This window comes from Vombatus ursinus, unplaced genomic scaffold (assembly GCF_900497805.2).
Source record: "Vombatus ursinus unplaced genomic scaffold, bare-nosed wombat genome assembly UNPS02011353.1, whole genome shotgun sequence".
Taxonomy (NCBI): Eukaryota; Metazoa; Chordata; class Mammalia; order Diprotodontia; family Vombatidae; genus Vombatus; species Vombatus ursinus.
In genome coordinates this window covers 3,925,644-3,952,764 of record NW_020951131.1, presented here as the reverse complement: position 1 = coordinate 3,952,764, position 27,121 = coordinate 3,925,644, and the positions used below count along the sequence as shown (strand labels likewise).

The window sequence follows — 27,121 nt, the reverse complement described above, 5'->3', positions numbered from 1 at the left end:
CATCTTCCTGTCTGGCTGAAACTTGACTTAGTTATAGGACCATAGAGCTGAAGCTAGAAGGGTCCTTGGAGGTCCAGCCCCTCACCTTACAGATGACCAAACTGAGACCTGGAGAGGCAGGGAAGGGACTCATCCAAAGTCCCCCAGGTAGAAAGTGGCAGATCACGGACTTTTAACTTCCAATCCAATGTGCTTTCCAGATTTTTCTCCCTCTCCAGCCTATTCCCTACATCTCAAAGTTTTTGATTGTTTAGGACATCTAACTGTTTGTGGGCTTCCTTCCTCCTGACTCTCCACGCCGCCTGCTGCCTGGCAGCAGAGTCAGAGGTTTCATCCTGCTGACCTGAGTAGGTACCAAAAAACTCAAAACCAGGGTAGTGCAGTGGGAGGCACCATGGGTACTCACCTTCTGGGTGGCATGGTCTTCAGATCCGCCTTCATGAGGCACCATGCAGCCCCTGCTTCCTTCCTGTCCTGGCTGTGCCAGGGTCCTGGCTTCTGCTGCATCTTTGACCTCTCTCCCCATTCCCAGCTCCCACAACTAATCTGCAGCTATATACTAATTGAATCCACAGCAGAAAGAAGCTTCCTTCAAGAAGCATGAGAAGGCTTCTAAACACTCTTCTGGGTCATTTATTGAGTGATAGCTCTGGTGGGGTACCTCTGGGTCCCAAGGACAGGATATCTTTTCTCTAGAGACAGTGGGCAGAATTTGTGTGCATGTGTGTGTGCATATGTGTGTAGGGATATGAATATATACATATATACATACACATACATACATAGCATAATAATATAGCAATACTATATACAAATAGCACAATATAATATATACATATATAGCATAATATTATATATATATGTGTGTGTGTGTGTGTATGTGTATATATGTATATCTATATCACAATATAATATACATGCCAGGCCTGTGGTCAGGAAAACCTGAGTTCAAATGTGGCCTCAGACATTTACTGGCTGTGTGACCCTGGGCAGGCCACGTCACCCTATTTGCCTCAGTTTTCTCATCTGTAAAATGAGCTGGAGAAGGAAATGGCAAACTCCTCCAGTATCTTTGCCAAGAAAACCCAAATGGGGTCATGAAGAGTCAGACAGGACTGAAACAACTGAACATCAAGAGACCTATACCTATATATATATATATATATATACACACACATAAATATATAGTACAATAACATAATATAATGTTATATAATGTAACATAACATATAATCTAACATAATATAATATTTTATTATATTACACATGATTTTATATTATATTATGTATATTTCTGCACCTAAATTCATCACCTCTCTGTTCTGAATGTCGTGTTTCATCATCGGTCCTCTGAAACCATGGATAGTCATTGCATTGATCACAGTTCTTACAGCTTTCGAAGGGGTTTATTTTCACAGTGTTGTTACTGTATAAACTGTTCTCCTTTCTCTGCATATTTCATTCTTTACTAGTTTGTAAAAATCCTTGAAATGATTCATTTTTATAATATTGCTATCATAGTATAAATCGTTCTGCTTCAGTTTATTTCTCTTTGTATCATATCCAAGTCCTTCCATGTTTCCTTGAAATCATCTCTTTTGGGCCAAGATGGTGGGGTAAGCAGTGAATCACCACAACTCTCCCATATTCACCTCCCAAAAAACATAAAATAGCATCCCAAAACAAATCCTGGAACAGCATAACCAGCAAAAAGATGGGGTGAAAAAATCTTTTAGCTAAGAAACTTGGAAGATCGGCAAGAAAGGTCTGTCTCACTCGGGTAAAACGGGAACAGAGTCCAGGACAGGAAGCATCCCAGAAAGCCAGCAGCAAGCCCCACCTCGGCAAACCAGTGGGACATCCTGAGCCCCAGTGCAGCAGAGCAGGCAAATACCAGCCCCACTCACCTCTTGTCTTAGCATAGCCAGAGGAATAGGCAGATTCCAGCTCCAAGAAACATCAAGTGCTTCAGCATAGCCCCAGGCAAACAGGCAGCTTCAGTGCAGCCCCAGAGAAACTCATAAACATCCCATAGGCCTCAGGACGTGACAGACACCAGCACTAGGACCCCAACTCAGCACCAGGTAAGCTGCCAGACCCCTAAGGCTTCCAGCAGTGCCAGCCACCCCCCACCCCACTGCCTCAGCACAGTGCCAGACACGAGGGTCCCCTATGGGCCTTAAGGCAACATCAATGCAGCACCAGGTAAACAGTTAGTGCCTGCAGCCCCTGGCAGAAGAAGCCTGAGACAGTGCTCCTCTCACCCTGGGAGCAGAGTTCAAATTTAAAAGATGGGAAAAAGGCCAAAAATAAAAGGGGGAGGGAATGAGCAGAAAACAACAACAACAACAGCAAAGAATCTGACCATAGAAACTTATTATGGTGACAGGAGAGACCAAGACACAAACTCAGAAGAAGACAACAATGTCAAGACACCTAGGGGCAAAACCCCAAAGAAAAATGGGAAGAGGTCTCAAGCCCAGAAAGAGTTCATGGAAGAGCTAAAAAACAAGCTTAAAATCATATAAGAGAGGTAGAAGAAAAACTGGGAAAAGAAATGAGAGTGATGCAAAAGAATTATGAAAAAAGAGTCAACAGCTTAAAAAAGGAAAACAACTGCTTAAAAAGTAGAATTGGCCAAATGAAAAAGGAGGTACAAAAACCCATTGAAGAGAACAACTCCTTAAACAGTACAATTGGCCAAATGGAAAAGGAGTTACAAAAGCTAACTGAGGAAAACAGCTCCTTAAAAGTTAGAATTGGGCAACTGGAAAGATAATGACTATGAGACATCAAGAATCAATCAAACAAATTCAAAAGAATGAAAAAAATGAAGAAAATTTAAAATACCTCATTGGAAAAACATCCAGGAGAGATAACTTAAAAATCGTTAGACTACCTGAAAGCTGTAATCAAAAAGAGGACGAGGACAGCATCTTTCAAGAAATTATCGAGGAAAACTGCCCTGATGTCCTGGAACAAGGGAGAAAAGTAGGCATTGAAAAAATCCACCAATCACCTCAGGAAAGAGATCCCCAAATAAAAACTCCAAGGAACATTGTAGTTAAATTTCAGAACTATCCAAGTCAAGGAAAAAATACCGCAAGTGGCCAGAAAGAAATGATTTGAATATTGGGGAGCCACAATCAGGATTACAGGACTTAGCAGCTGCAACATTAAAGGACTTGAGGTCATGGAACATGATATTCCAAAAGGCAAAGGAGCTGGGACTACAACCAAGAATCACCTACCTGGAGAAATTAAGCATAATACTTCAAGGGAAAAAAATTGTCATTCAATGAAATGGAAGAATTTCAAGCTTTCATAAGGAGAAGACCAGAATTGAACAAAAAAATTGATCTCCAATATCAAGACCCAAGAGAAGCCTAAAAATGTGAAAATGGAAAAGAAACCATAAGGATTCAATAGAGCTGAACTGTTTACCCATTCTTACATGGGAAGATGATACTTATAATTTTTAAAAATTGTGCCACTAATAGTACAGTTATAAGGAATATACATAGACAGAGGGTATAGGTATAAGGAGAATTTGAGAGAATGTCATAAAAATAATTAAAGGATGAGAAAGAGGAGTACACTGGGTGCAGGAGGAAGGGAGAGGTAGAATGGGGTAAATTATGTCACATGAAGAGGAACAAAAAACCTATTGCAGTGGAGAGAAAGATGGGAGGGTGGGCAATGGGCATCGCTTGTACCTTACTCTCATCAGTATTGGCTCAAAGACAGAATAATATGCACAATCAATTGAATGCAGAAATCTATCTGACCCAACAGGGAAGTAGGAGGGGAGGAGATTAAGTAAAGGTAGGGGGACTGGCAGAAGGGAAGGCAGACTGTGGGAGACAGTAGGCAGAAACAAAACACTGTCAAGGAGGGAAAAGGTGAAGGGAGAGAGAGGACAAACAGGAGGAAAAATAGGATGGAAGGAAATACCTAGTAATCATAACTGTGAATGTGAATGGGATGAACTCTCCCATAAAATGGAAGTGGATAGCAGAGTGGATCAACAACCAGAATCTTATAGTACATTTGTTTACAATAAACACACTTAAAGCAGAGAAACACACACAGAATAAAGGTAAGGGGCTAGAACAGAATCTATTATACTTCAACTGAAGTAAAAGCAAGGGTAGCAATCCTGATCTCTGACAAAGCAAAAGCAAAAATAGACCTAATTAAAAGAGATAAGGAAGGAAACTACATCTTGCTGAAAGGTACCATAGATAATGAAGTAATATCAATACTAAACATATATGCACCAAGTGGTATAGCACCCAAATTCTTAAAGGAGAAGTTAAGTGAGTTGTAAGTTTGTGACCAAACAAGAGATAGAGAGCATTAAGAAATACAAAATAGGTACTTTTTATTATATTGAATTAAGAAGCTTTTGCACAAACAAAACCAATGCAACCAAGATTAGCAGGAAAACAGAAAGCCGGGAGGGAAAAATCTTTACAGCAAGTGTCTCTGAAAAAGGCCTCGTTTCTCAAATATATAGAGAATTGAGTCAAATTTATAAGAATACAAGTCAATCCCTAATTGATAAATGGTCAAAGCATATGAACAGGCAGTTTTCCAATGAAGAAATCAAAGCTACCTATAGATATAAGAAGTGTTCTAAATCACTTTTGATTAGAAAAATGCAAATTTAAACAACTCTAAGATACCACCTCATGCCTATCAGATTGGCTAATGTGACAAAAAATGGAAAATGATAAATGTTAGAGAGGATGTGGGAAAATGGGACACTAATGCACTGTTGGTGGAGTTATGAACTGATCCAACCATTCTGAAGAGCAATTTGGAACTGTGCCCAAAAGGCAACCAAACTGTGCATACCTTGTGACCCAGAAATACCAGTACTAGGTCTGTATCCCAAAGAGATCACTAAAAAGGGAAAAAGACCTACATGTGCAAAAATGTTTATAGCAGCCCTTTTCATAGTGGCAAAATATTGGAAATTGAGGGGATGCTTATCAGTTGGGGAATGTCTGAACTTGTTATGGTATATGAATGCAATGGAATACTATTGTGCAATAAGAAATGATGAACAGACAGATTTCAGAAAAACATGGAAAGACTTACATGAACTGATGCAAAGTGAAATGAGCAGAACCAGGAAAACATTGTGCACACTATCAGCAACATTGTGTGATGATCAACTATGAATGACTCAGCTCTTTTCAGAAATACAATGATCCAAGACAAGTACAAAGGACTCATGAAGGAAAGTACTATCCACATCCAGACAAAGAACTGATGGACCTGCAATGCATATGAAAGCATACTTTTTTCATTTACTTTATTTTTTTCCATGTTTTTCCCCTTTTAATCTGTTTTTCTTCTTTTATAACTGTGACTGATGTGGAAAAATGTTTTACATGATAGCACATATATAACCTATATCAAATTGCCTACCATTTTAGGAAGAGGGGAGGGGAGGGAGGGAAGGAGGGAGAAAAATTTGGGACTCAAAATCTTATAAAAATGAATGCTAAAAATTGTTTTGACTTGTAATTGGGAAAAAAGAAAATATTATTTAAAAAAGAAAATATCTATTTTGTTATTTCTTACAACATGATTGATTGTCACATTTATATTCCAAGACTTATTCAGCCATTCCAGTTTTTTGCCACTACAAAAAGACTTATTATAAATACTCTTGCACATATAGGACCTTTTCTTCTTTCTTTGATCTTTCTTGGGTATAGGCCAACAGTGGTATTTCTGGGTCAGAGGGCATGCTCTGTTTTTTACTATAATTCCAAATTGCTTTCCAGAATGATGTTACCCATTCACAGGTCCACCAGCACTCCTTCAATGTGTGTGTTTTCCCACAGGGCCTCCAACATTTGCCATTTTCCATTATCATCTTCACCCCTCTAATAAATGCAATGTATATATAGAATTGCTTTAATTTACATCTGCCTAATTAGTAATGATTGGGAACATTTTCCATATGGTTATAGCTAGAGAGCCTTGGTTTCTACCCTCAAGAACAATCTGTTCATATCCTTAGGCTATTCATAAATTGGGGAATGGTTCTTTTTCTTGTAAGTTTGAATCAGTTTCTTGTACATCTTGGAAATGAAATTTTTATCAGAGAAATTGGCAGTAAAACTTTTTCCTGGTTCATTATTTTCCTTTTAACCTTAGCTTTACTAAATTTGTTTGTGCACAACCTTTTTAATTTTATTTAATCAAAATTATGCATTTTATCTTCTGTGGTCCTTGTTGGTCATTAACTTTTCTCCTATCTATTGCTCTGATAGATATTTTTCTCTAATTTGTTTTTGATATGACCTTTTAGATCTAGGCCACACATTCATTTGGAGTTTATCTTTGTAGAAGGTGTGGGGCGTTGGCCTAAACCTATTTTCTTCTATTCTGCTCTTCAATTTTCCAATCAGTTTTTGTTAAATGGTGAGTCTTTAGCCCAGGATCAGGGTCCTTGTGTTTATCAAATAATAAGGTATTAGATATATTTGTTTCTGTATGTTGGGTACTGAAACTATTTCTCTGATCGCTCTCTCTATTTTTCACCAATACCAAATTGTACTTTATAATATAGCTTGAAATCTGATGGTGTGAGATCCTCTTTACCACCATTTCTTTTTCATTATTTCTCTTGAGATTCTTGACCCTTTTTTCTTTTTATTGCTCTAATTTGCATCTGCCTAATTAGTAATGATTATTACTAATTATTAAGCCATTATTTTAAGCCACTAATTATTAAGCCATATAATAACAAGCCATTATTACTTTTTATAGATCTACAAGGTAATCCTTTAGTAGTTGAATTAATATAGCATTGAATAAGTAAATTAATGTAAGTAGTATCATTATTTTTTATCTTCTTGACTTATCCTACCTATGAGTAATTAATATTTCCCCAATTCTTTAATTCTGTATTTCTGTGAACATTTGTTTGCAGTTACATAGCTTTGTGTATATCTTGGAAGGTAGACTCCCACGTATTTTATACATTCTATAGAAATTTTAAAAGAACTTTCTCTTTCTATTTCTTTGCTAGATTTTATTGGTATTATAAAGAAATGCAAGTGATTTACATGGATTTAGCTTATATTCTCCAAATTTGCTTACCTTATTGTTTTAATTCATTTTAGCTGACTCTTTAAGGTTCTTTAAGTACACTCTCATATCATCTGCAAAAAGGGTTAACTTTTTTTCTTCTTTACCTGTGGTTATTCTCTCAATCTATTTCTTGTCTTATTGCTATGGCCAACATTTCTAGTACTAAGTCAAAAAGAAGTGGTGATAGTGGGCATTCTTGTCTCACCCCTGAATTCATTGGAAAGGATTCTGCTTTAATAATAGTATCTCTTGGTTTTAGATATATACCATTTATCATATTAAGGAAAGATTTATCAGTGTTATATAGTCAAAAACTTTTTCTGCATCATTATTATAATCCTGTTATTTTTGTTGATTTTAAAATAAATATAACTAGATACATTTATTGTTTTCCTAATATTAAAACTGATCATAATATATAATCTTTGTGAAATGTTGTTTTAGCTTCTTTGCTAATATTTTATTTAAATTTTTGCATCTCTGTTCATTAGGGATCATGGTCTATAGTTACCTTTTTCTGTTTTGACAGGGAGGAATTAGCAATAAGCAAAACAGACCTTGAGCTTGGAGAGGAAATAGTGAAGAAAAGGGGAAAAAGAGAAAGGATGATAACTCAAAATAAATAGAGAGGAGGAATACAGAGAAGAATAGAAGGGAAAAGAATGAACAATTAAGTCTTAATTTTGATTGTGAATAGTTTAAATTGACTCATAAAATGAAAGAAGTTAGCAGAATGGATTAGAAAGCAAAATGCAGCAATATGTTGTTTATAAGAAGTACACTTGAAACATAAAGATTCACATGAAATTAAAATAAGTGGTTGGGACAAAATCTATTATTTTGCTGTGAACACACACAAAAAAGCAGGGATAACAATTATGATTTCAGACAAGGCAACAGAAAAAAAACAGACTGAATTAAAAGAGGTAAAGAGAGAAACTGCATTTTGCTGAAAGGTAACATTTATTTCAGAATTTAGTAGACATGCACCCAATGTCATAGCTTATAAATGCTTCAAGGAAAAATTAAATGAATTATAAGCCTCTCTGTGTAAACAAGGCCTATGCAGAGAGTTTTATTCAACTCTAGTTAATGCTTGTCAAGATGACCTTGCCATGTTTCTCTTATAGATTGTAATTAGCATTGATGGAGCCTTGTGCAGAAACACCGTGTCTCCCTGGCTTGGTATGGATTCCAAGTGGCCACAAGTAAAGAAAAACTTCACTAAGAGTGAGGCCATGTGTCCCGAAGGCCAGCACCCTGTAGGGGACATCTGCTGCCAGTTATGCCCTCCTGGTAGGTACCTGACACATCTGTGTCTTTGGGGATAAGAGATGGTTTGTGGGTTGAGGGGAGGAGTTTAGCAGATGATGGCAAATTGCTTTCAACATGCCAGGGGATTCTTGTGAAAGCCTCCTAATAACTCCTCACTGGGGCTGCTCATGTCCTGGCACAGCTTCCCCTGCACTGTGCCTCTGGGAGGATGCATATGATGAGAAAGGGGCTGACCATATGGTGGGTGGCAGGCAGACAGAGGGGCTGCCCAGATAGTGGGCAGATGAGGCTGCCTCTATTGTCCTAGATAAAAACACCAACCGCTGTGCTTGGTATCTAAGGCCTTCTTTCATGATCTGACTCCAGCCTCAACTCCCATTTACTGATCATCTTTCCCTGTTGGAAGGTAAGTGCATTGAAGGCTGTTGGGAACTCTTTCTTTTGGCTTGTATGATTCCCAAGTGCTTTGCTTGGAGATCAGTAGATTATAAGGGCTTAATGGCCACTAGGGGGCATCACAGTGCAGAGAGATACAAGCCTGAAGTCAGGAGAAGCCCTGTTCAAATCCAGCCTCAGACATTTGCTAGCTGTGTGACCCTGGGCAAGCCATTTCACCTGTTTGTCTCAGTTTCCTCATCTGTAAAATGGGGGTAATAATAGCACCTATTTCCCAGAGTTATCGTGAGAGTCAAATGAGATGATATTTGCAAAGTGCTTAGCCCAGTGCCTGACACATAGTAGGTACTATATAAATGTCAGCCATTGCTATAATTATTATTATTACTATTATTACTTGTTGCCAGCCTTTACAGGCTTATTGCACACACCTCTCCTTCATGCATGGTGCATTCCAACCAGCCTGATTTTCTTGCTTTGCCCCATTTATGAAATTCAATCTCCTGCCTCCATGACTTTGCACAAACTGTCCCCTATGCCTGGAATGCCCTCTCATTACTGTAGCCTCTTGGAATTCCTAGCTTCATTCACATGGGAGGCATTTCCTGATCCCCCTCCCTGTCCCCCAGTTATTAATATTCACCTGGTCTGAAATGACTTTGTTATTTACTCGTCTGCATGCATGCTACATACTCCAGTGGACTATAAGCTCCCTGAGGGAAAGGAGAGTTTTATTTTTGTCTTTGTATCTCCAGTCCCCAGCACATGCCTGGCCCACAGCAGATGCTTGCTGGATCAACTCAAACCGAATGTCTGCCTACCTTCTCAAGAACGCCAAAGCACTTAGGGGGCAGGCCTGAGCTCCTGGCACCATCTTCTGATGCAGATGAGTCATATCTGTGGGTTGGAGCCTCTGCCCTCCTGGGGTAGCCCAGCACCTCCCCCCAGATAACGGAGCACTTAGCAAACAGGGTCTGCCCAGGGTTTGAGTATGCAAGGGGTATTTGCATTTTCCATCCAAGAGGCAGAGTGAGCTAGAAATACTGCCAACAGCACTACCCCAGTACTGGCTGCAAAAAGCAACCCAGCTAGGGCAGGAAAGCCTACAAGCAGCAACAACAAATTAGAAATCCCACAAAATGCAAATATGACAGCAGCTTTTGAAGGAGGAGGGCAAAGAGATCTCTAGCTTAGAACGGCCATGGGCCCCCCACCCCTCAGCAGCTTCAGCTGGACAAGACAGGATGACCAAGCAGGTCAGAGTTTTAGGAGGAGGCAAGAGTCTGAGTGCTAAGTGCTCCTAGACCTCAAAGTCAGAGGCTCTGGGTTCAAATCCTGCCATCAATACTTACTACCCTTGGCTTTAGGTAACTTCTCTTGACCTTGGACTCTTTCTCAGTGAGAATCACCTCTGAGATCCCTGGAACCTCTAACTCCGATCTTTTGATTCAGTAAAATCGTTTCATTGCCCTGGGCCTCAGTTTCCTCCCTTGTAAAATGAGGAGGTTCCTAGATTTCTTCCAAAGTCCCTGCCAGTTCTTACTTTCTGGACCATGGTCTGTGTGATCTCCCAGCCAGCAACGGGAGAGTTGGCCTTTGATGGGATAAAAAGAACAGAGCCTTTGAAGTCAGGCCCTGGTGGGTTTCCCAGATATATTACTATAAAGGCAGCATAGTACAATGGTTAGGACACTAGACCTGGAGTCAGGAACACTTGGGTTCAAATCCCATCTCAGACATTTAGCTGTGTGACCCTAGGAAGTCATGTGACTTCTTCATGACTCTGTTTCCTTAGGTGTCAAATGAGCACTCAGAGAGTTATTTAGATAATCAAATGACAATGTAGAAAGACAGTGTTGTTCTACGGAAACCCACTGGACACGAGGTAAAAACATCTGAATTCAAATCCTGTTTCAAATCACTTACCTGGTCTAAGCCTCAGTTTGCTCATTTGTCAGCTAGGGATGATAATAATAGAGAAGATGCCCAGAGTAGATGGCTAGATGGGATGAGAATTCATGTCAATAAAACAATCATTTATTAAGCACCTAGTAAGTGACAGGCAACGTATTGATGCGTTCTCTGCCCTCACTTTACCCTACGCACGCACTTGTCTTCGTGAACACATGTGTGCATACGGTGGACATGCTTCCGTTAAGATGCCCCTTTAGGCTAGACATGGACTTGGGATCATTGGTATAAGAAAAACCCCAGGAAAGAAATTCTCTCTTCCAAACACTGCTTCAAGTGTTGCCTGGGGCACCAAAAGGTCTGGGGATTAGGACTTGAACCGAAATGTTTATTGCTCCAAGGTCAGTTCTCTGTCTTTGTCTCTGTCTCTGTCTATCTGTCTGTGTATCTCTCTCTCTCTCTATCTATCTATCTATCTCTCCTCTCTCTCTCTTTCTGTCTCTCTCTCTCTTTCTGTCTCTCTCTGTCTCTCCTCACCTCTGTCTCTGTCTTTCTGTCTCCCTGCCTCTCTGACTGCCTCTCTCCTCTCCCTCTCTGTCTCTGTCTGTCTCCTCTCTCTGTCCATCTCTCTCTCTCTCTCTCCCTCTCTTTGTCTCTCCCTCCTCTCTCTCTCTTTCACTGTCTGTCTCTCTTTTCCCTCTCTCTATATCTGTCTCTCTCTTTTCTCTCCCTATCTCTATCTCTCTCTGTCTCTCTGTTTTTCTCTCTGTGTCTCTGTTTCTCTCTGTGTGTCTCTGTGTGCCTCTGTCTTTGTCTCTGTCTCTGTCTCTCCTCTCTCTCTGTTTATCTCACTCTCTGTCTGTCTCTTTATCTATCTATCTATCACTCTGTCTCTCTGTCTACCTCTCTCCTCTCCCTCTCTGTCTCTGTCTGTCTTTCTCCTCTCTCTGTCCATCTCTCTCTCTGTCTCTCTCCCTCTCCCCCTCTCTCTTTCACTGTCTCTGTCTCTCTTTTCCCTCTCTATCTCTCTCTTTTCTCTCTATTTCTATCTCTCTCTGTCTATCTCTGTTTTCTCTGTGTGTTTCTCTCTGTGTGTCTCTGTGTGTCTCTGCATGTCTCTGTCTCTCTGCCTCTGTCTCTGTCTCTTTCTCTATCATGCCATCTCCCTTACCTAGTGCCATTAACAATAACATTTTCTGCTCATCTTCTCCCTCATCCACCCTTTTCATCTTCTTTTTCTAATTCTCTTCCTTGGTAGTAGCCAGCATCCCAGGACAAACTTTCAAAGAAAGCCTTGGTAAAGATGCCTTTCCCTTCCAGGCTGTTCCCATTACTCCTTTTCTGTTTTGCTTTGTTTTGTTTTTCTGAGAAGGGAACCATTTAAAGCATGCCCTTGGGGGAAGCGGAGGAGGGCCCTCAATGTAATCACACCGTGCCCATGCTCCCCTCCTCCCTCCTTGTGTGGAGCTGAAATGCGGTCTTGGGTTGCATTCTGTGTGTCATGATGATGAGGACAAGGGAGGTCAGAGGGCATGATGACTCTAGCCAGACCACCTCTAGAATATTGTGGTCACTCCATGTTAGGAAGGACATTGGATCATCTCAAGCATGTCCCTGGAAGGACAAACATGGTGATGAAGGGCCTCAAGGTCATGCCATATGGGCATGTGTGAAGGAAATGGGGCTGTTTAGCCTAGAAAAGAAAGAGAGCTATCTGCAGGTATCTGAAGGGCCACAGGGAAGGGCCAGTTAAATCCTTCCCCATGGAAGGAGGAAGGATTGTTTTTTTCGTCTCCAGAGGGCAGAACCAGAAGCAATGGATAGCAGGGACAGAGGGGCAAACTGTGTCTTGGTGTCTGGAAAAAACATCTAATGATGAGTGGTGTCCAGACTACGTGGTACGGCTGCCTTGGAGGCTGTGCCTTCTTTACTGGAGGCCTTCAAACAAATGCTGGACAGCTCCTCTCAGGCATGTTGCAGTGTGGGACCAGATGGGCTCTGACATTCCAAGAGGCTGTGATTCTCCTTTGAAGGGTTCTCATGGCTCTCTGAGACTGGGGGGAGGGGAAAGGGAAAAGGATTCACAGGGAAATGGGTGTGTAAGAGAACCCCAGGAAGTCTCTGAAGGAGAACAGTGACAATCACCATAATAACACCCAAGTTGAAAGCACTTTCAGCACCCTCGTGAGGTAGCACACATCTGGGTTATTATCTCCATTTGACAGCAGAGGAAACTGAGGCTCATAGAGATAATGTTACTTGTACAGGGTCACACAGTTGAGCCTCAGTTTCCTCATCTACAAAATAGGTATAATACCACCCACAGTTTCTACCTCTCCAACCCATTGTGAAGCTCAAATGAGAAAATATCTGAAATGCACTTTATAAATGTCCATTGGTCTTCTTTCTCCTTCACTTTAGAGAGCTCTTCTGTTTGTCTTCAACTTTAGACAGTCAACAAGCATTTGTGAGCCCTGAGGATATAAAGAAAGAAAGAAACACAGTCCCTGTCCTCGAGGAGTTTCCAGTCTAATGGGGGAGAGAACCTGTATGCAGCTCTCTATGCTTACAGGATACACTGGAGGTCATCTCAGAGGGAAGGGCAGGGCCCTCACAGAGGGAAGGCAGGATCTGAGCTGGAGCCTGAAGGAGGCCATGGAAACGATCACTTGCCATTTCTTATGGTCATCAAATGTCAGAGTAGGAAGGGGCCTCCAATTCTGAACAAGATTCGTCTCTATATTGTGCTTGATGAAGGTTCCTTCAGACTTTGCTTGCAGACTCCCAAAGAGGGGGAGCCCACTAGAGGGCCTCACCATAAGAGTGAGTGTTATCCCTCACCCCCATGCAAACGGCTACCCTCTAGCCAAAGACCAAGGTGGGCTCATTCCTTCTCTGATCATATTTTTGCATATTTTCAGGGGTGTGCTGGAACCGGCTCATGTTCTTGAGAGCTGATTGTTAAATTTTCAGTGTAAGTGTTTACATCTCAGAAATGGGCAATGTAAAACATTTGCCAACACACCCTTACAAACTTTCCTCTGCTCTCGGACAGGCACGAAGAAAGCTTTTGACTGTGTGATGGACGGTGGCAAACCAACCTGTGCAAACTGTGCCCCCGGGGAGGATTACACGGACCACCCTCACTATTATGATAAATGTCTGCGGTGCGGCCTTTGTGATGGAGAGCATGGTAAGTCTATCAAAGAAGAGCAGAAAGCCTCACACTCCACACGGAGCCCGTGTTCCCTTCACACAGATAGAGCCGCAGACAGAACGCACCAGCCGGTGCAGTTCAGGAACATTTCTTTCCCGTCTATGACATGCAGGGAGCCATGCTAGTCATTTCATGTACAAATAGACATTTTCCTGTAGGGCTGAAGGAAGAAGGACATTCATAAATGTTCACAGAGAATTAAATTCAGGACATATGCTGAAAATGAAAGTCTAGAAGCTTTGCAGTTTATATTAATTTAAATCATTCATTCGATGCACAGTGGTGTGTGAGGGGTGGGCTAGAGGAGACACTGGCAACTAGGAGAACCAAGAAAGAGTCTCACGAAGGAAGAGCATTTGTGGAGGAGAGTAATACGAGGAACGTACCGGCACCTAGCACGTGAGAGACAATGGATTGGGGCAGCCTGAGAGAGGGCTAGCACAGGCAGCCCAGCCAACAGGAGAGGACAGGAGGATACTGAAAGTCTCTGCAGACAAGGGGTCTGCACCGGTGAACCTTGACACAGCCAGGGGACGGAGGATGCTCCCAAGACACCCAAGGGACGCTACTTTCCCTGAGCTCGTGGGCCACATTCGGACCGCTCAGAAGCAGTATGGCCCAGGATGAAGGACCGCACCAGGAAACACACAGACACAGGCTGGAGAAAACCACCGTGGTCATAGGGCCGAGCTTGCCAGAGCCCAGTGCTCTGTCACCTCGCCTCTCTCCTCTCTCTCTTTCAGCCTCACGTGCCTCTGGTTGAGTTGTTTCCCCCCATTCCTCACTGATCACCCGGATCTGCGGCTTTGGGGAGTCCCCGGCTCCTCCATCTTGTTCCCTGCTCAGTCATTTCTGCCTCCAGCACACCTGGTGTGTCTGTTCTTCCCCAGCCTCGTCCAGGCTCCGGCTTAGTTCGGGCCTCGCTCTCTTTGGCCTAGACTGTGGCATTAGCCTTCTGCTTGGCCTCCTCGTCCTGTACCTCTCCTGTCTCTATACAAGCAGTAAAGTGATTTTCTTACAGCTCAGACCTGACCCACCTCAATAAACGCCCTCTGTTACCCGTAAGATCAAATAGAAACTCCTTAGTTTGGCATTTGAAGTTCATCACAACCTGGCCCCTTCCAACCTGCCCACACATTGCTCCTCTATACCCTTCACAGTTTAGACCCATCTCCCTTCTCCAGGCCTTTGCCCTGGCTATGCTCCTGCCTGGAGTGCTCCCCCTCCCTCTCTCTGCCTCTCAGCATCCCTGGCTGCCTTGACCACTCTGCTCAGGGGCCACCTCTTGCATGAAGCTTTTCGTAGCTCTCCCAGCTGCTGGTGCCATCTTTTCTAAGGTTATCTTGTTTCTACTTTGCATATATCTCATATATGCCTATATATATATATGTGTGTATATATATATATATATATATATATATATATATATATATATATATATATCAACTCACCCATTTGAATGCGCATTCCTTGAAGGCAAGGAACGTTTCAATGTTAGCACAGTACCTGGCACATAGTAAGCTCTTACTAAATGCTTGCTGATGGATAGACATGAACAGTAAGGAAAAAAGTCATAATTTGCCAAAAAAAATTATTTTATTAATTTACTTAATTTGGCAAATATTTCTATTTGCACCTACTCTATATGAAACATATACTGCTGGGTGCTGGGTAACAAAGCTAAAAAGGGCCACAGTTCCTGACCTTAAAAAACATACATGCATCCTATCCTTATCCCTCCAAGGTAAGGTGAGATGAGACAGAAGAAAAATCCAGACAGAGTTCTCTAGGAAGATTTGAGTAGGGAGAGAAACGATCCAGTCGTGGGGAGGTGGTGCCCAGTTAAGACTGGAAGCAAGAAGTCAGAGGTTCTGAAGGAGGGCACACTTCTAGGGCTAAGAGATGGCCTACAGGAATGCACTAGGCAAGGGAGGGCAGCAGGTGGCATTCCAGTCTAGCTGGCATATCAAGTGCACGAGAAGGAATTATGTGAAAAGTCAGTAGGAGCCAGGTCAGGGATGGCATTAAATATCAGGGGAAGTGACAATAGGGATTTCTTGGAGATGTTTGAGTACAGCAGGGTAAACCTGGTGGTTGTGAGGAGAAAAGATGGAGTTAGTGGACTGGCAGATGTTCCAGATAATGATGGAGACCCCTGTGGAATTTCTTTTTAGGCTTGGAAGTCAGAAAGAACTGTACCACTCTTCAAAATGTCGTATGTGGATGTGCCAAGCACTTTTTTTGCAACAGCCCTGAGTGTAAGCACTGTGAGCCCTGTGCCCAGTAAGTCTAATGTTCTTCGTTTCTCAGTCTAAGATACTCTGGGTATGGGCTCTCAAGGGGAGCTTACTGGAGGCAGCCCTCCAGTGCAGAGCACAGATTGGGAGCCAGGACCCTCATTTCTCATCCTAGTCAAGCCACTTCTCCTTTCTGGGTCTGTTGAGAGTTTTCCAGAAGATGATCTCTCTGGCATCCTTCTTGTAGAATTCCATGATCCTAACTTGTGTAGTAAGGCAAGGGATAGAATATAAGTGCCTCCCTCCCTAAGTGTGGGATAGAGGAAAATGCTGCCAAGAGACTCTGAGGTCAGCCCCGTCCCCTCAGCTTCTCACTAACCTCCTAGATTCACCACCATTACCACAGGTCACTGCCCCATACCTCCCAATTCGAACTCTATGCATAAACCCGACCATTAGCTGTCATCCTTGCTTTTTACCTAGAGACTTTACCCCCTACCCCCTTCCTGGCACTGTAAAGAGTACCATGACCACCCCAGGGCTGATTATTATAGGCTTGAATGTAAGCCTCACGAGGGCAGGGACTGCTATGCTTTTGTCTCTGTATCCTCAGAGCTTGGCTTTATAAAGGATGGTCCATTGATGGACAGATTGATTGAGTAAGGAAACCTACTTCTGGGGGGCCCTGGGGAACAGTGCTGGTGGTGGAGGAATCATGATGGGGAGAGGAAAAAGGGATGGGCATGATTTTGTTTTTGCCCTTGTAGCCCCACTGTCTGGCACATAAGAGATAACATTTAATTAATTCTCAATGAATGAATGAATAAACTTTTACTCCTGTAAGATTCCCATAAGATTAATGAATAGGTCAGGAAAAAATCACAAGCACCAACTTTTTAGCATCAGTAAAGTGAGGGGGCACAGCTAATTCCCACCTTTCCAAGTCAGATATTCTATGATGTCCCCAACATGGTCCCCTCTCCAGGTGTGAACACGGCATCCTTGAGGAATGCACTGAGAACAGAAATGCCGTCTGCCACGTGGGAGGTAATGGATCTTTTTCCATGTGTCTTTTCCCTCTCTGTCCCCCAACGCCAAGAGCAGGAAGAGGCAAGGTGGCATCAGGGCACCTTGGAATAACAGGCCACTCTAGGAAGGAGCTCCCCTTGCTTTCTGCAGAGCCTCATGGGAACTCCACATGGGGGCGGAGGCAGGAGGGGGGTAGTTTCCATCTAACTTGTCACTTCCTTAAGTCCCAAGGAATAAATGGCTCTATCTGCTGTTGCTGCTGTCAATCCTGCCTATAATTCTTCTCATCATTTATTGTAAGTGCCTTCTTTTTTCACATTGTCCCTGGAGGGGGTTGAGACTATTATTAATTATATAATGATTTATATTTATATTTATATTCTGATTGGCAGCATGGGTTAGTGCATTAGACTCCCTGGACTCAGACCAATCACCGATGCTTACTAAATGGATGACTGTGGGCCTTTTAACCTTGCTAAGCCTCAATCTCCTCATCTGTAAAATGGACTTTGTCATTCCCATAGTAATGCCTTGCAAGTAGATGAGAGAGAGATTTTTCTGTCAAACACTCTCCAAATTCTAAAGCTCTCTGGACATCTCAGTTACTAGACCAGGAACCTGCTGACATCTGGCCCATAGGGTCCTAGATTTAGAACAGGAAGGGACCTCAGAGGTCTTTCCTCTACCACAACACCATCATTTTACAGATATGAAAAATGAGGCAGGGATTTTATAGGATTGATATTTTGAGAGAGAAGAGGCCTTAGAGGGCATCAAGTACAACCCCCTAATTTTACGGTTGAGAATACTAGGCTCAGAGAGGGTAAATGTTTGGCTCAAGGTCACACAGCTAGTAAGTGTCAGGGGCAGGATTTGAACTCAGGTCTTCCCGACTCCAAGTCCAGCACCCTATCCACCGCACCACTGGACTGGACTATTGTATGGGGATGGGTGGGTGGGAGTGTGGGGGGATGGGTGGGGGTGGAGGTGGATGGATGCAGATGAGGGGTGACAGTTTCCCACATGAGAGTATTTGGAAATGGCCCAGGACTGTGTGACAGGTTGAGGCAGTTCAGGCCAGTCCTGAGACCCTTGCTGGGGAGATTGAGACAGTTTCAAATCAAGCACAGTTGGGAATGCTGTGAAAAGCTTGGGGCCCCCTATCCGTTTTGGGAAAGATCTGACTTCTTGTCTGGATTTTCATACTCTGAACCCAGGGGGATTGGAGGGGATGCTCTCTGAGGGCCTTGCAGTGCCTTGCTTTGTCTGTCTCAGAGAGGATTCACTGCTGTTGTTTCGCCATTTTAGGCTGGAGAAGAAAATGCAAACAGAATGTCTATACCTGGAAAGTTAGAAATGAGGTAGGTATTAATCATTGTTAAAGGGTAGTGGATGGGTCCGTTCCTCATGCCATCCACAAGGCTGGATGGGCCAGATTCCAGCCGTGAAGCAACTGGTTTCCCAGTCTAGTGTAACACGTACCATATGGACAAGACCTTAATGTTGGATGGCCATCCACTGACGTCATTTTGTCTTCTCCTTTACCAGTGAGGTAAAAGACATCTCAGACCACACAACAAGAGTGGGGAACCCTGAAGAAGGTTGGAGAGAGTATATATCACGATGAAGAATGGGTTTCATATTCCAGAAAAGGTCTCAGGAAAGAGAGTTGAGATGTTAGAGAAATAATGTCAAGATATGTTGGGGATTCCTTTGATTTCAGTCATCAGGCACTGAAAATATAAATGGCAATAGCTTCAGGGCAGTTATCTCAATAGAAATGTCTTAGAGTCTATCCTCATTTTACAGATGGAGAAACTGAGGCATAGGGAGATTTTTTTTTAAGTGACTTCCTCAAGATCACGAAGACAGTAAGCATCAGAGATGTGTTTCAAACACAGTTTCTTCTGACTCCCAAGTCCACCACATTGTAGTATGGAGGTGACCTGAGATTCTTGGAGGCTCTGTTAGTGAAGTACAAGTTCTGACAGGTCCTGCCAAATATAAAGGCTCATAGGGAGAAAGTATCTGCTATGGCCACATTTTGGATTAGCATCTGGTCTCCTAACTCCAGCTGCAACATTCTTTCCACTCTATCAGTGCTCTAGAAAAATTGTGGAACCCCAGTTGCTCCAAGGAACTCCCCCATTGCTAATAGGGAAAGTCTTTGGATAGGATTGAAAACATTGTTCAATCCTGCACATGCAAAGATAATGCTTCTTACTCACCATCAATTTTGCCAAGGCTCCAAGTTGTTTTCCTGGGAACAAGGTAACTGAACCACATCTCTGTTTCCTGGTGCTCCCTTGTCACCCAGACATTTTTAAGATGGCAGGTGAGGATGATGGCTACACTTTAGGGCAGTCACACAATACGGTGGAAGCAACATTGGATTTGGAATCAGAAGACTGGGTTCTAATCCTGGCTTTTTATTTGAGTGACCTTAGCCACTCAGTTTCCCTATCTGTAAATTGAGAGGGTTTGTTGAGATGACCTTGAAGGGCCCTCCCATCTCTACATCTGTGGTCCAGTTATTATGTAATAGATTGGAGCTACTAGGTCAATACAGGGTTGAACTAGGCCATAGTTTGACCATTGGCTCTGTGCTCCAACTAAGTAAAATGTATGAAAGTTAAATACCCTATCAGGTTCAGATAGAGACAAGCTTAGAAGGGTGGGGGAGGGTCTATATGTATGCCTCTCTGTCTCTGTGTATCTGTCTGTGTCTGCATGTGTGTGTGTGTGTGTGTGTGTGTGTGTGTGTGTGTCTTTTTGGGTATGTATGTATGTGTGTCTGTCTATCTCAGCATCAGTTATGCCCAGGCTGTCTTTTTAAATGGTGACTCAAACTAAGTCACTTATGTAGGTGTTTTAAGAATAAAACTAAATATGTAATTATTATGGAATTAAATTGGGGGAGGATGAGAAGGAAAGATGGGTCATACCATTGTGTAGAAGAAGGAGCAGAGAATGTTCTGTCAGATTTTTCAGAGTCTTTTTATTGGGTAGAGCAGAATCCTAGAATCTTAGAGTTACAAGGGCATTGAGTCCAAGCCATACCTGACCAAGAATCCCCCCTCCACCATGCTGCTTGTGCAGCCTCTACTTGAAGCCTTTGGTTCAGCTCTTACACTTAGGAAAGTTTTCCTTACGTCATGACTAGATCTCTCTCAACAATATCCACCCACTTCATGGCTCTGTCCTTTGGGGTCAAGAAGAACAAGTCTAATCCATCTTGAAGACCCTCCTCCCCTAAGTCTTATTTCATCTCTGATAAGCTCCTCGTTGCCTCAACAGAACCTCAGGTGACTACACTGTGATTGTCCTCTTCTGGGTGCCTTCTACTACCAAGTTCAGCATCTTTTCTAAAAGGTCACACCAAACTAAACACAGTATTCCACATATGGTATGGCCATAGTAGAAGGGAACTGGACCATCATTTCCCTTGTTCTAGACACAATGCCTCTATTAATTTGGCCTAGAGTCACATTAACCTTAAGCTATCATGCCAACATTTTCATTCATTGTCCTTGCTGTTCACCAAAATTCCTAAATCCTTTTTATGCAAACAACTGACAAGCTACATTTCCCTCATCCTTTACTTGTGATGTATTTTTATTGCATCTAGGTATAGAAGCTTGCGTGTATCCCTATTGAATTTTATCTTCTCAGGTTTGATCCATCATTCCAGCTGGCTGAAATCTTTTTGAGTCCTGTTTATGTTATTCAATGTCTTAGCTGTCCCTCTCAGGTTTGGGTCATCTGAAAATTTGATAGACACATGTGTACACCCAAACACACACACACACACACACACACACACTTAGGCAAATGGCAGGATGGGCAAGCCCAGAAGTTATCTGGTGACCATCTTTTGGGGACAGTGTGTAGAAGAGATCACTGCAGGAAAAGAAGGGGGTGTCAAGTAGAATAACCTCTAAGGTCCTGTCTAGTTGGGAAACTTCTGTAATACTATGATATTCATTTATTCTCTCTCCCTTCTTTTTCCCATAGGAAATCATTCCTCTGAGTTATAAAGGTAAGATATTCTTTTATTTTCCCAGATGCAATAGATTTCAGAATTACAGCCTTCCCTCCAATTCTACTGCAACATTAAATTAATTAATTACATGCATTAAATTAAATCATTACATGCTCATTAAAAAATAATGGCATGTACCCAGTAGCTGCTAAGTAATTGTTTGTTGAATTGAAATGACACCATTACAAAGAAAAACAAACTTTGAAAGACTCCAGAGTTCTGATTAGTGGGGTAACAAACTGTGATTCCTTAAGATGGCTGCTAAACTCTGCTACGCACCTCCTCCCAGAGAAAAGATGGACTCAAGATGCAGAATGGGTCATCCCTTTGGGAGATGGCCAATGGTGGAATCTGTTTTGTTTGCATATTGGTTTTGAGGACTGTGTTATTTTTCTTTTTTCTCTAGTGGGACAAATGGAAGGAAGGAAGAAAGGAAACAAGTATTTATTAAGCATCTGCCATGTGCCCGGCACTGTGCTAAGTGCTTTAAAATATTTTCTCATTTGATCCTCACAACAACCCTGTGAGGGAGGTGCTATTGCTATCTCCACTTTACAGATGAGGAAAATGAGACAGACAGAAGTTAAATGACTTGCCCAGGGTCACACAACTACTAAGAGTGCACCTGGATTTAAACTCAGATCTTCCTGACCCAGTGGTCTTCACTGTGCCATCTAGATGTTATTGGGAGGAGGCAGTAAGGACCTGGGAAATCCTGCAGCCTTGCTTTTCCTTGGACTTAGCTCCTGACCTCTTAGTTCCCTTTTGCCTTTAAATGGACTATCCTTTGGTTCTCCTCCTGGCCCTCCTGACAGTTCCTTCAGCCTGTTTGAATACTTCCAGGGATGGGGGACTCACTACCTACCAAGGCAGCCCCTTCTGCTTTTGAATAGCTCTCATTGTCATTGAGTTTTCCTTTTGTTGAGCCAGAATCTTTGATGGGGGTGCAGCTGTTCCTGCCAAGCTCCCACCAGCAGACTCCATCTTTCATGGGGCCCTGGCCAAAAAAGTTTCCTGTCCCATAGCCACCTTCACTTAGTCCTCCTTAAAAACCATAATCCCAGGCAGGCAGAAAGATTCCAAAGCTACTTACAATGTCATGCCATCTCAAAACCAGCCTGCACCGTTCAGACAATAACCATACCAAGACTATTTGTAAGCCCTTGCTGTGTGCAGAACACTGAGCTAGTGCTGAATGTTTACATGAGACACAGCTCCTGCCCTCACAGGGCTTATAGTCTAGAGTTGGGGTGGGGGAGAGCCAAGTGTCCTCACAGGTGAGTCTGATCCAGAACTCTGTGTGAGTAATACATTTTATCCAGATTGGATCTCCTCAGCCTGGGGAACTCCCAGTATGGAAACCTCCCCACCTCCTGCACCACAGATCTGAAACTTGCCTGAGACATTGGGAGACGAAGAGACTTGTCCACTGTCATGCAGCTAGCTTGTGGCAGAGACAGGCTTCAAACCCAGGTCTCCCTCACTCTGAGCAAGCTTTTCATCCACTGGACTCTGGTGCTATTCAGGTTCAAGGTGGAGGAGGTGGGAGTGGCGCAGTCTTACAGAGGCAAAAGCAGCTGGTTCAAATCTATTTGCCAGATGGCACAGAGGAGAGGGCCTGGGACTTGGGCTTGGGAAGACCTGGTTCTTGTCTGTGTGATCCTAGACAAGTCACTTAAACTTTCTGAGCCTCAGTTTCTTCATCTGTAAAATGAGGGGATTGTACTTAGCAGTCTCTAAAATGGGAGATCTTAACTTGGAGTCTGCAAACCAGGAGGTGGCAATTATCATTTGCTTTTATTATTTGGATAAACTCTATTTCAGTTTAATTGGTTTCCTTGTAATCCTGTGTATTTTGTTCATTTAAAACCATTATTATGAGAAGGAGTCCCAATGTACTCTGCAGGCTTCTGTAAAAATCAGATAATTCATGAGGATCAGGGGGTCAGAGGGAGGGGTGTCTTTCTCTTCTTTCTAGCTCTTGGGGTCACTTGGTTGTGGAGGAAACAATCCAGTTCGTGGGCCTTGGTTTCCTCCTGTGTAAAATGAGGACAGGTTGGACTACCTCAGGAGTCCTTCTGCTTGTGTATGTCCTGACCCCTTTAGCAGAACTATCCAGCCTCTGGTCCCCTTCTCGGAAAAATGTTGTTAAATGCACAAGATAAAGTAGGTAGGATTTTAGAGGAAACCAACCGCATTGAAATAAAGCCATGTGGACCCCAGGTTATGGACTCCTGGCCTCAGTGACCTTGAAGGCCTCCCCCAACTCTACAGCTAAGACCCTATGTTCCTAAAGGACAAAATTAAGTCATAAAAACTTCGCCCTTTGTGCACCTGTGAGAAAGGAATGAGCAGAGGTTTGTTTCAGAAATAATGCTTTTCATGGGCTATTTTCTGTCTGTGTTTATTTCTTGCTTTTCAGATATTGACTTGAGTACACATATTCCAAAAATTGCTGAGAAAATGGAACTAGACCAGGTTAGGAGGTTTGTCCGGAAGATGGGCACAACCGAAGTTAAAATTGACCAAGTCAAGAATGATTACAGCAATGACACGGAAGAACAGAAAATCCAGCTGCTGAAACACTGGTATGAGAGCCACGGAAAAAAGGGGGCATACGGACGACTCATCTTGGGCCTCAGGGACATCGGACTGCGTGTTGTTGCTGAAAAGCTACAGGAAGTCATCAGTGCCCACCCAGAGAATCAACCCGAAAATGGAAACTCCAGCGTTCTACACATCCAAGGCCTGGACTCCAGTTAGAAGTGTCTGGAGCCCTGTGCCTGTCCAAGTAGCTTCTGAGACAGTGAAGAGAGAGGGGGATAGTAAAATCAGCCCTCATTCCAAGGTCCCATGTAGTCTGGGATGTAAATATAATGACTTTAAAAGCAGTTTTTCTTTTGTTACGACATAGATATTTATATAAGAGTATCATCCCAATCTACCTGTGTAAATCAGGCACTCTGGGAAGGTCTCCCCTGCCTCTCCCCACCCTCCCACTCCCAAGAAAACAACCTTTCTTTATTTCTGGCTCATGTCTGTATTTCCACCATTAAAACTTTGGCCCCGCCTTCTATGAAAGGTTAAATGCCCAAAGAAAAGTGTGGAGACATGGACTTACTTCATCTTGTAATCTGCTTTTATTTTCTATCAGAGAGGCAAACAATTTGGGTCATTGATAGATCCCACAGACTTATAGCTGCCCACCCTTTCTAATCCCAGAACCAGGTCCCTTTCCACCTCCTTGACCTTTGGGAGAGGATATATATCTTTCCTGGACTCATTAAAGCAGCACCTCCCTCCCGGTCAAAATTTAGGATGTAAAAAGATAGGACCCCAGGAAGACTGGCCAAGATAGAGGAGTAGAAGGAATCAGTACTACTGAGATCTGCCCTAAAGCAACTCTAGCGAAGGCCTAGGAAGAGTGCCAGATGGAGCAGTGATTGGGAAATCTGCAGAGAAAACAGTGAGTCGTTTTCCTAGGAACAAGGGCCAGCCAGCGGCTATGTCCTTCTGGCCCCAGAGATAGGTTGAGGATCCAGTGGACTGAGGAGGGGATCTGCAGCTAGACCTGACCTCTGGCCATGTTCCAGGACAAGCAGTAGCTGTGTGGCACTGACCCCAGAGAAGGGTTGCAGATTCAGTCCTGAGCCTATTACTGAGTAACCAGAAAGTTCAGACTAAAAGGGAACCTATCGTTCTATCACTGTGAACCTATGGAGTCTTTCAACTAACTAACAGGGACCAGCAGTCTACTGGACCACCAACCAAAGGAAAATCTACAGTTGTGTTACCCAGACTCAGACTGAGTTCAGGAATTGACAAAACTCTGACAAGGAAGGTAGTGATCAGACTGTTTTGAGCACACTGAAAGTTAACAGTTTCCTGGACTGAATTGCCCCGAGATCCCTGAAGAATACAGTATTCAGTATCCAAAGAAAGCAGTAGCAAATCCCCAGAGAACTCAAATCCGGACCAAACAAGGTCCCAACATTCCCTCCAAAAGTTCCCAATTCAAGAAGCAAGTCTAGAAGAATGGGTCAGCAACACCAAAAAAAGACTCCTATCATAAGGAGCTATTAAGATACAAACCCCAAAGAAGAGAATAAATCCAAAATAAGCAAAGCTTCAAAAAAATGCACCTGGAGAAGCAGGCCCTGCCTAGGCCTGCCTGCCCACTCCAGTGGCTGTCCAGCTCAAGTCTTCAGGTACATTTATCCATCTTTCTATGAAAAAATTAAAATGGCTTCTATAGGAAAGACAGAGACAAGTAAATTAAAACAGAACTTAGAAGAACAATTGGACAGACTAATGCAATAGTTACAAGATCTGGAAGAACTGCAGAGAAAAGCTTGAAGCAGATGAATATGAAGAAACCAAAAAAGACACTCTGGAACAGCGGGGTGAATTCGAGGATTCGCTGAAGACAATTATGTCTGGAAACATGACTTTGGTAGACGAACTTAGTGGGATGTGACTGGCCATTCAGGCGGCCCTCAGCCAGAGGTTATCAGACTGTTTGCAAAGAAACAGCCAGGACAGCTGCAGACAAGATTAGCAGAGATGGACAGAGACCTGATGGTTGGAAAATGGAAAGAGATGTGTGCCCGCAACAGAAGCTGGAGATACTGACTGCCCCGCAGAACTTGGAGAAAAGCTGACTGCCAACGAGGCCTTCCTGTTCACAAATGCAGGTGCTCCCTCAGCCAGTTTGAGGAAGTCTCCACTAACTTTGGCTCTGGTGACAAAGTCCTCACTTTGGCAAGTTTTGAAGTGAAAAAAAATGATGAGGAGCTCTGTAGAATCTCGGGGCACTGGTCACCGTACAAATGACACCCCACTCCCCCTACTCAATGAAGTTGTGGCTCACCGCGCAGACACACCTGCTGGTCACTGGTTCATGCTTCTGCCCTCTTCCTTCCATGGTCATTCCCCAGCAGTCTGCTTTTTTAACTGTTACCATGGCAAGAAAATGAGAAACAGATTCTGTCCAAGCCCCCTTGGGAAGGGGATCGGGGGACCCAGAGCCCAATTTTTTGCTTTGTTTTCAGACCAAGTCATGATGTTCTAGGACGTAACTTGGCTTTAATCATTTTGACCTCGAGTTCGATCATGTGTGTTTCGAAGCTGATTTTCCTTTAAAATAACCTTGGTTAGACAACTGGTTGAAGTGACCAAGTTGTGGTGACCAGAAAAGAAAAGAGGCCCTACTGGGCCTCTCTCAGATGAGGTGAAATCTCAGCCGCTGGCAAACGGGGCACCTCTTTCTAAATGGCCTTTGGGATGAGCGCTCCCCAAAGTCTTCCCAGGGTGGAATGCAGTAGGAAATTGTTGGAGAGACAGTGTGCTGCTTAATGGTTCTGTCTGTGCCATGGACTCTGCTAGGGATCTGGTGTCTCATTAAAGGAGATATGAAAAGTGAATCACATCCTACGCAAACTGTAGTCATTAATAAGTTTCAAACTATGAAAAAAAAATGCACCTTGGCCTTGAGATCAAATAGATTTCCTGGATGAAATGAAGCATGCAACCCACCTCCTGACAAAAGCTACAGACTCGGGATACAGAACAAGACACATGTTTCTGGACGTGGCAAAGTCAGGAATTTGGTTTGATTGACCAGGTATATTTGTTACAAGGTTTTTGGTTTTTTAAAAAAAAAATTAACTCTTGAAAAAAATTAAATAAAAAAAATTTTTAAATTAAATTAAATTGATTGACTATTTCATGGTGTTTGAACAGTAGTTGTGCCTTTTGGTTGTGCGCTTGTTCTGTTCTGTTTTGTTTTCGCTGTGTGGTCATTTCAGTAGGGCCCGACTCTTCATGACCCCACTTGGGGTTTTCTTGGCAGAGATGCTGGAATGGTTCACCATCGCATTCTCCATGGCGTGCTCTAGC

General features: G+C 42.9%; 1 protein-coding gene and 1 pseudogene across 1 annotated transcript in view; both read left to right on the top strand.

Moving 5' to 3' along the window:
- Nucleotides 1-24,007, top strand: part of FAS (Fas cell surface death receptor) — a 74,637-nt gene extending 50,630 nt beyond the window's left edge. Inside the window, 8 exon segments of the mRNA XM_027855944.1 lie at nt 8,247-8,412; nt 13,754-13,891; nt 16,090-16,198; nt 17,138-17,199; nt 17,406-17,477; nt 18,490-18,542; nt 21,196-21,220; nt 23,646-24,007. Coding sequence (XP_027711745.1) covers nt 8,247-8,412; nt 13,754-13,891; nt 16,090-16,198; nt 17,138-17,199; nt 17,406-17,477; nt 18,490-18,542; nt 21,196-21,220; nt 23,646-23,986 — 966 coding nt within the window. The 3' untranslated portion in view covers nt 23,987-24,007.
- Nucleotides 24,008-25,441: 1,434 nt separating this feature from the next.
- LOC114038578 lies at nt 25,442-26,076 on the top strand (annotated as a pseudogene).
- The last annotated feature ends 1,045 nt before the right edge of the window (nt 26,077-27,121 follow it).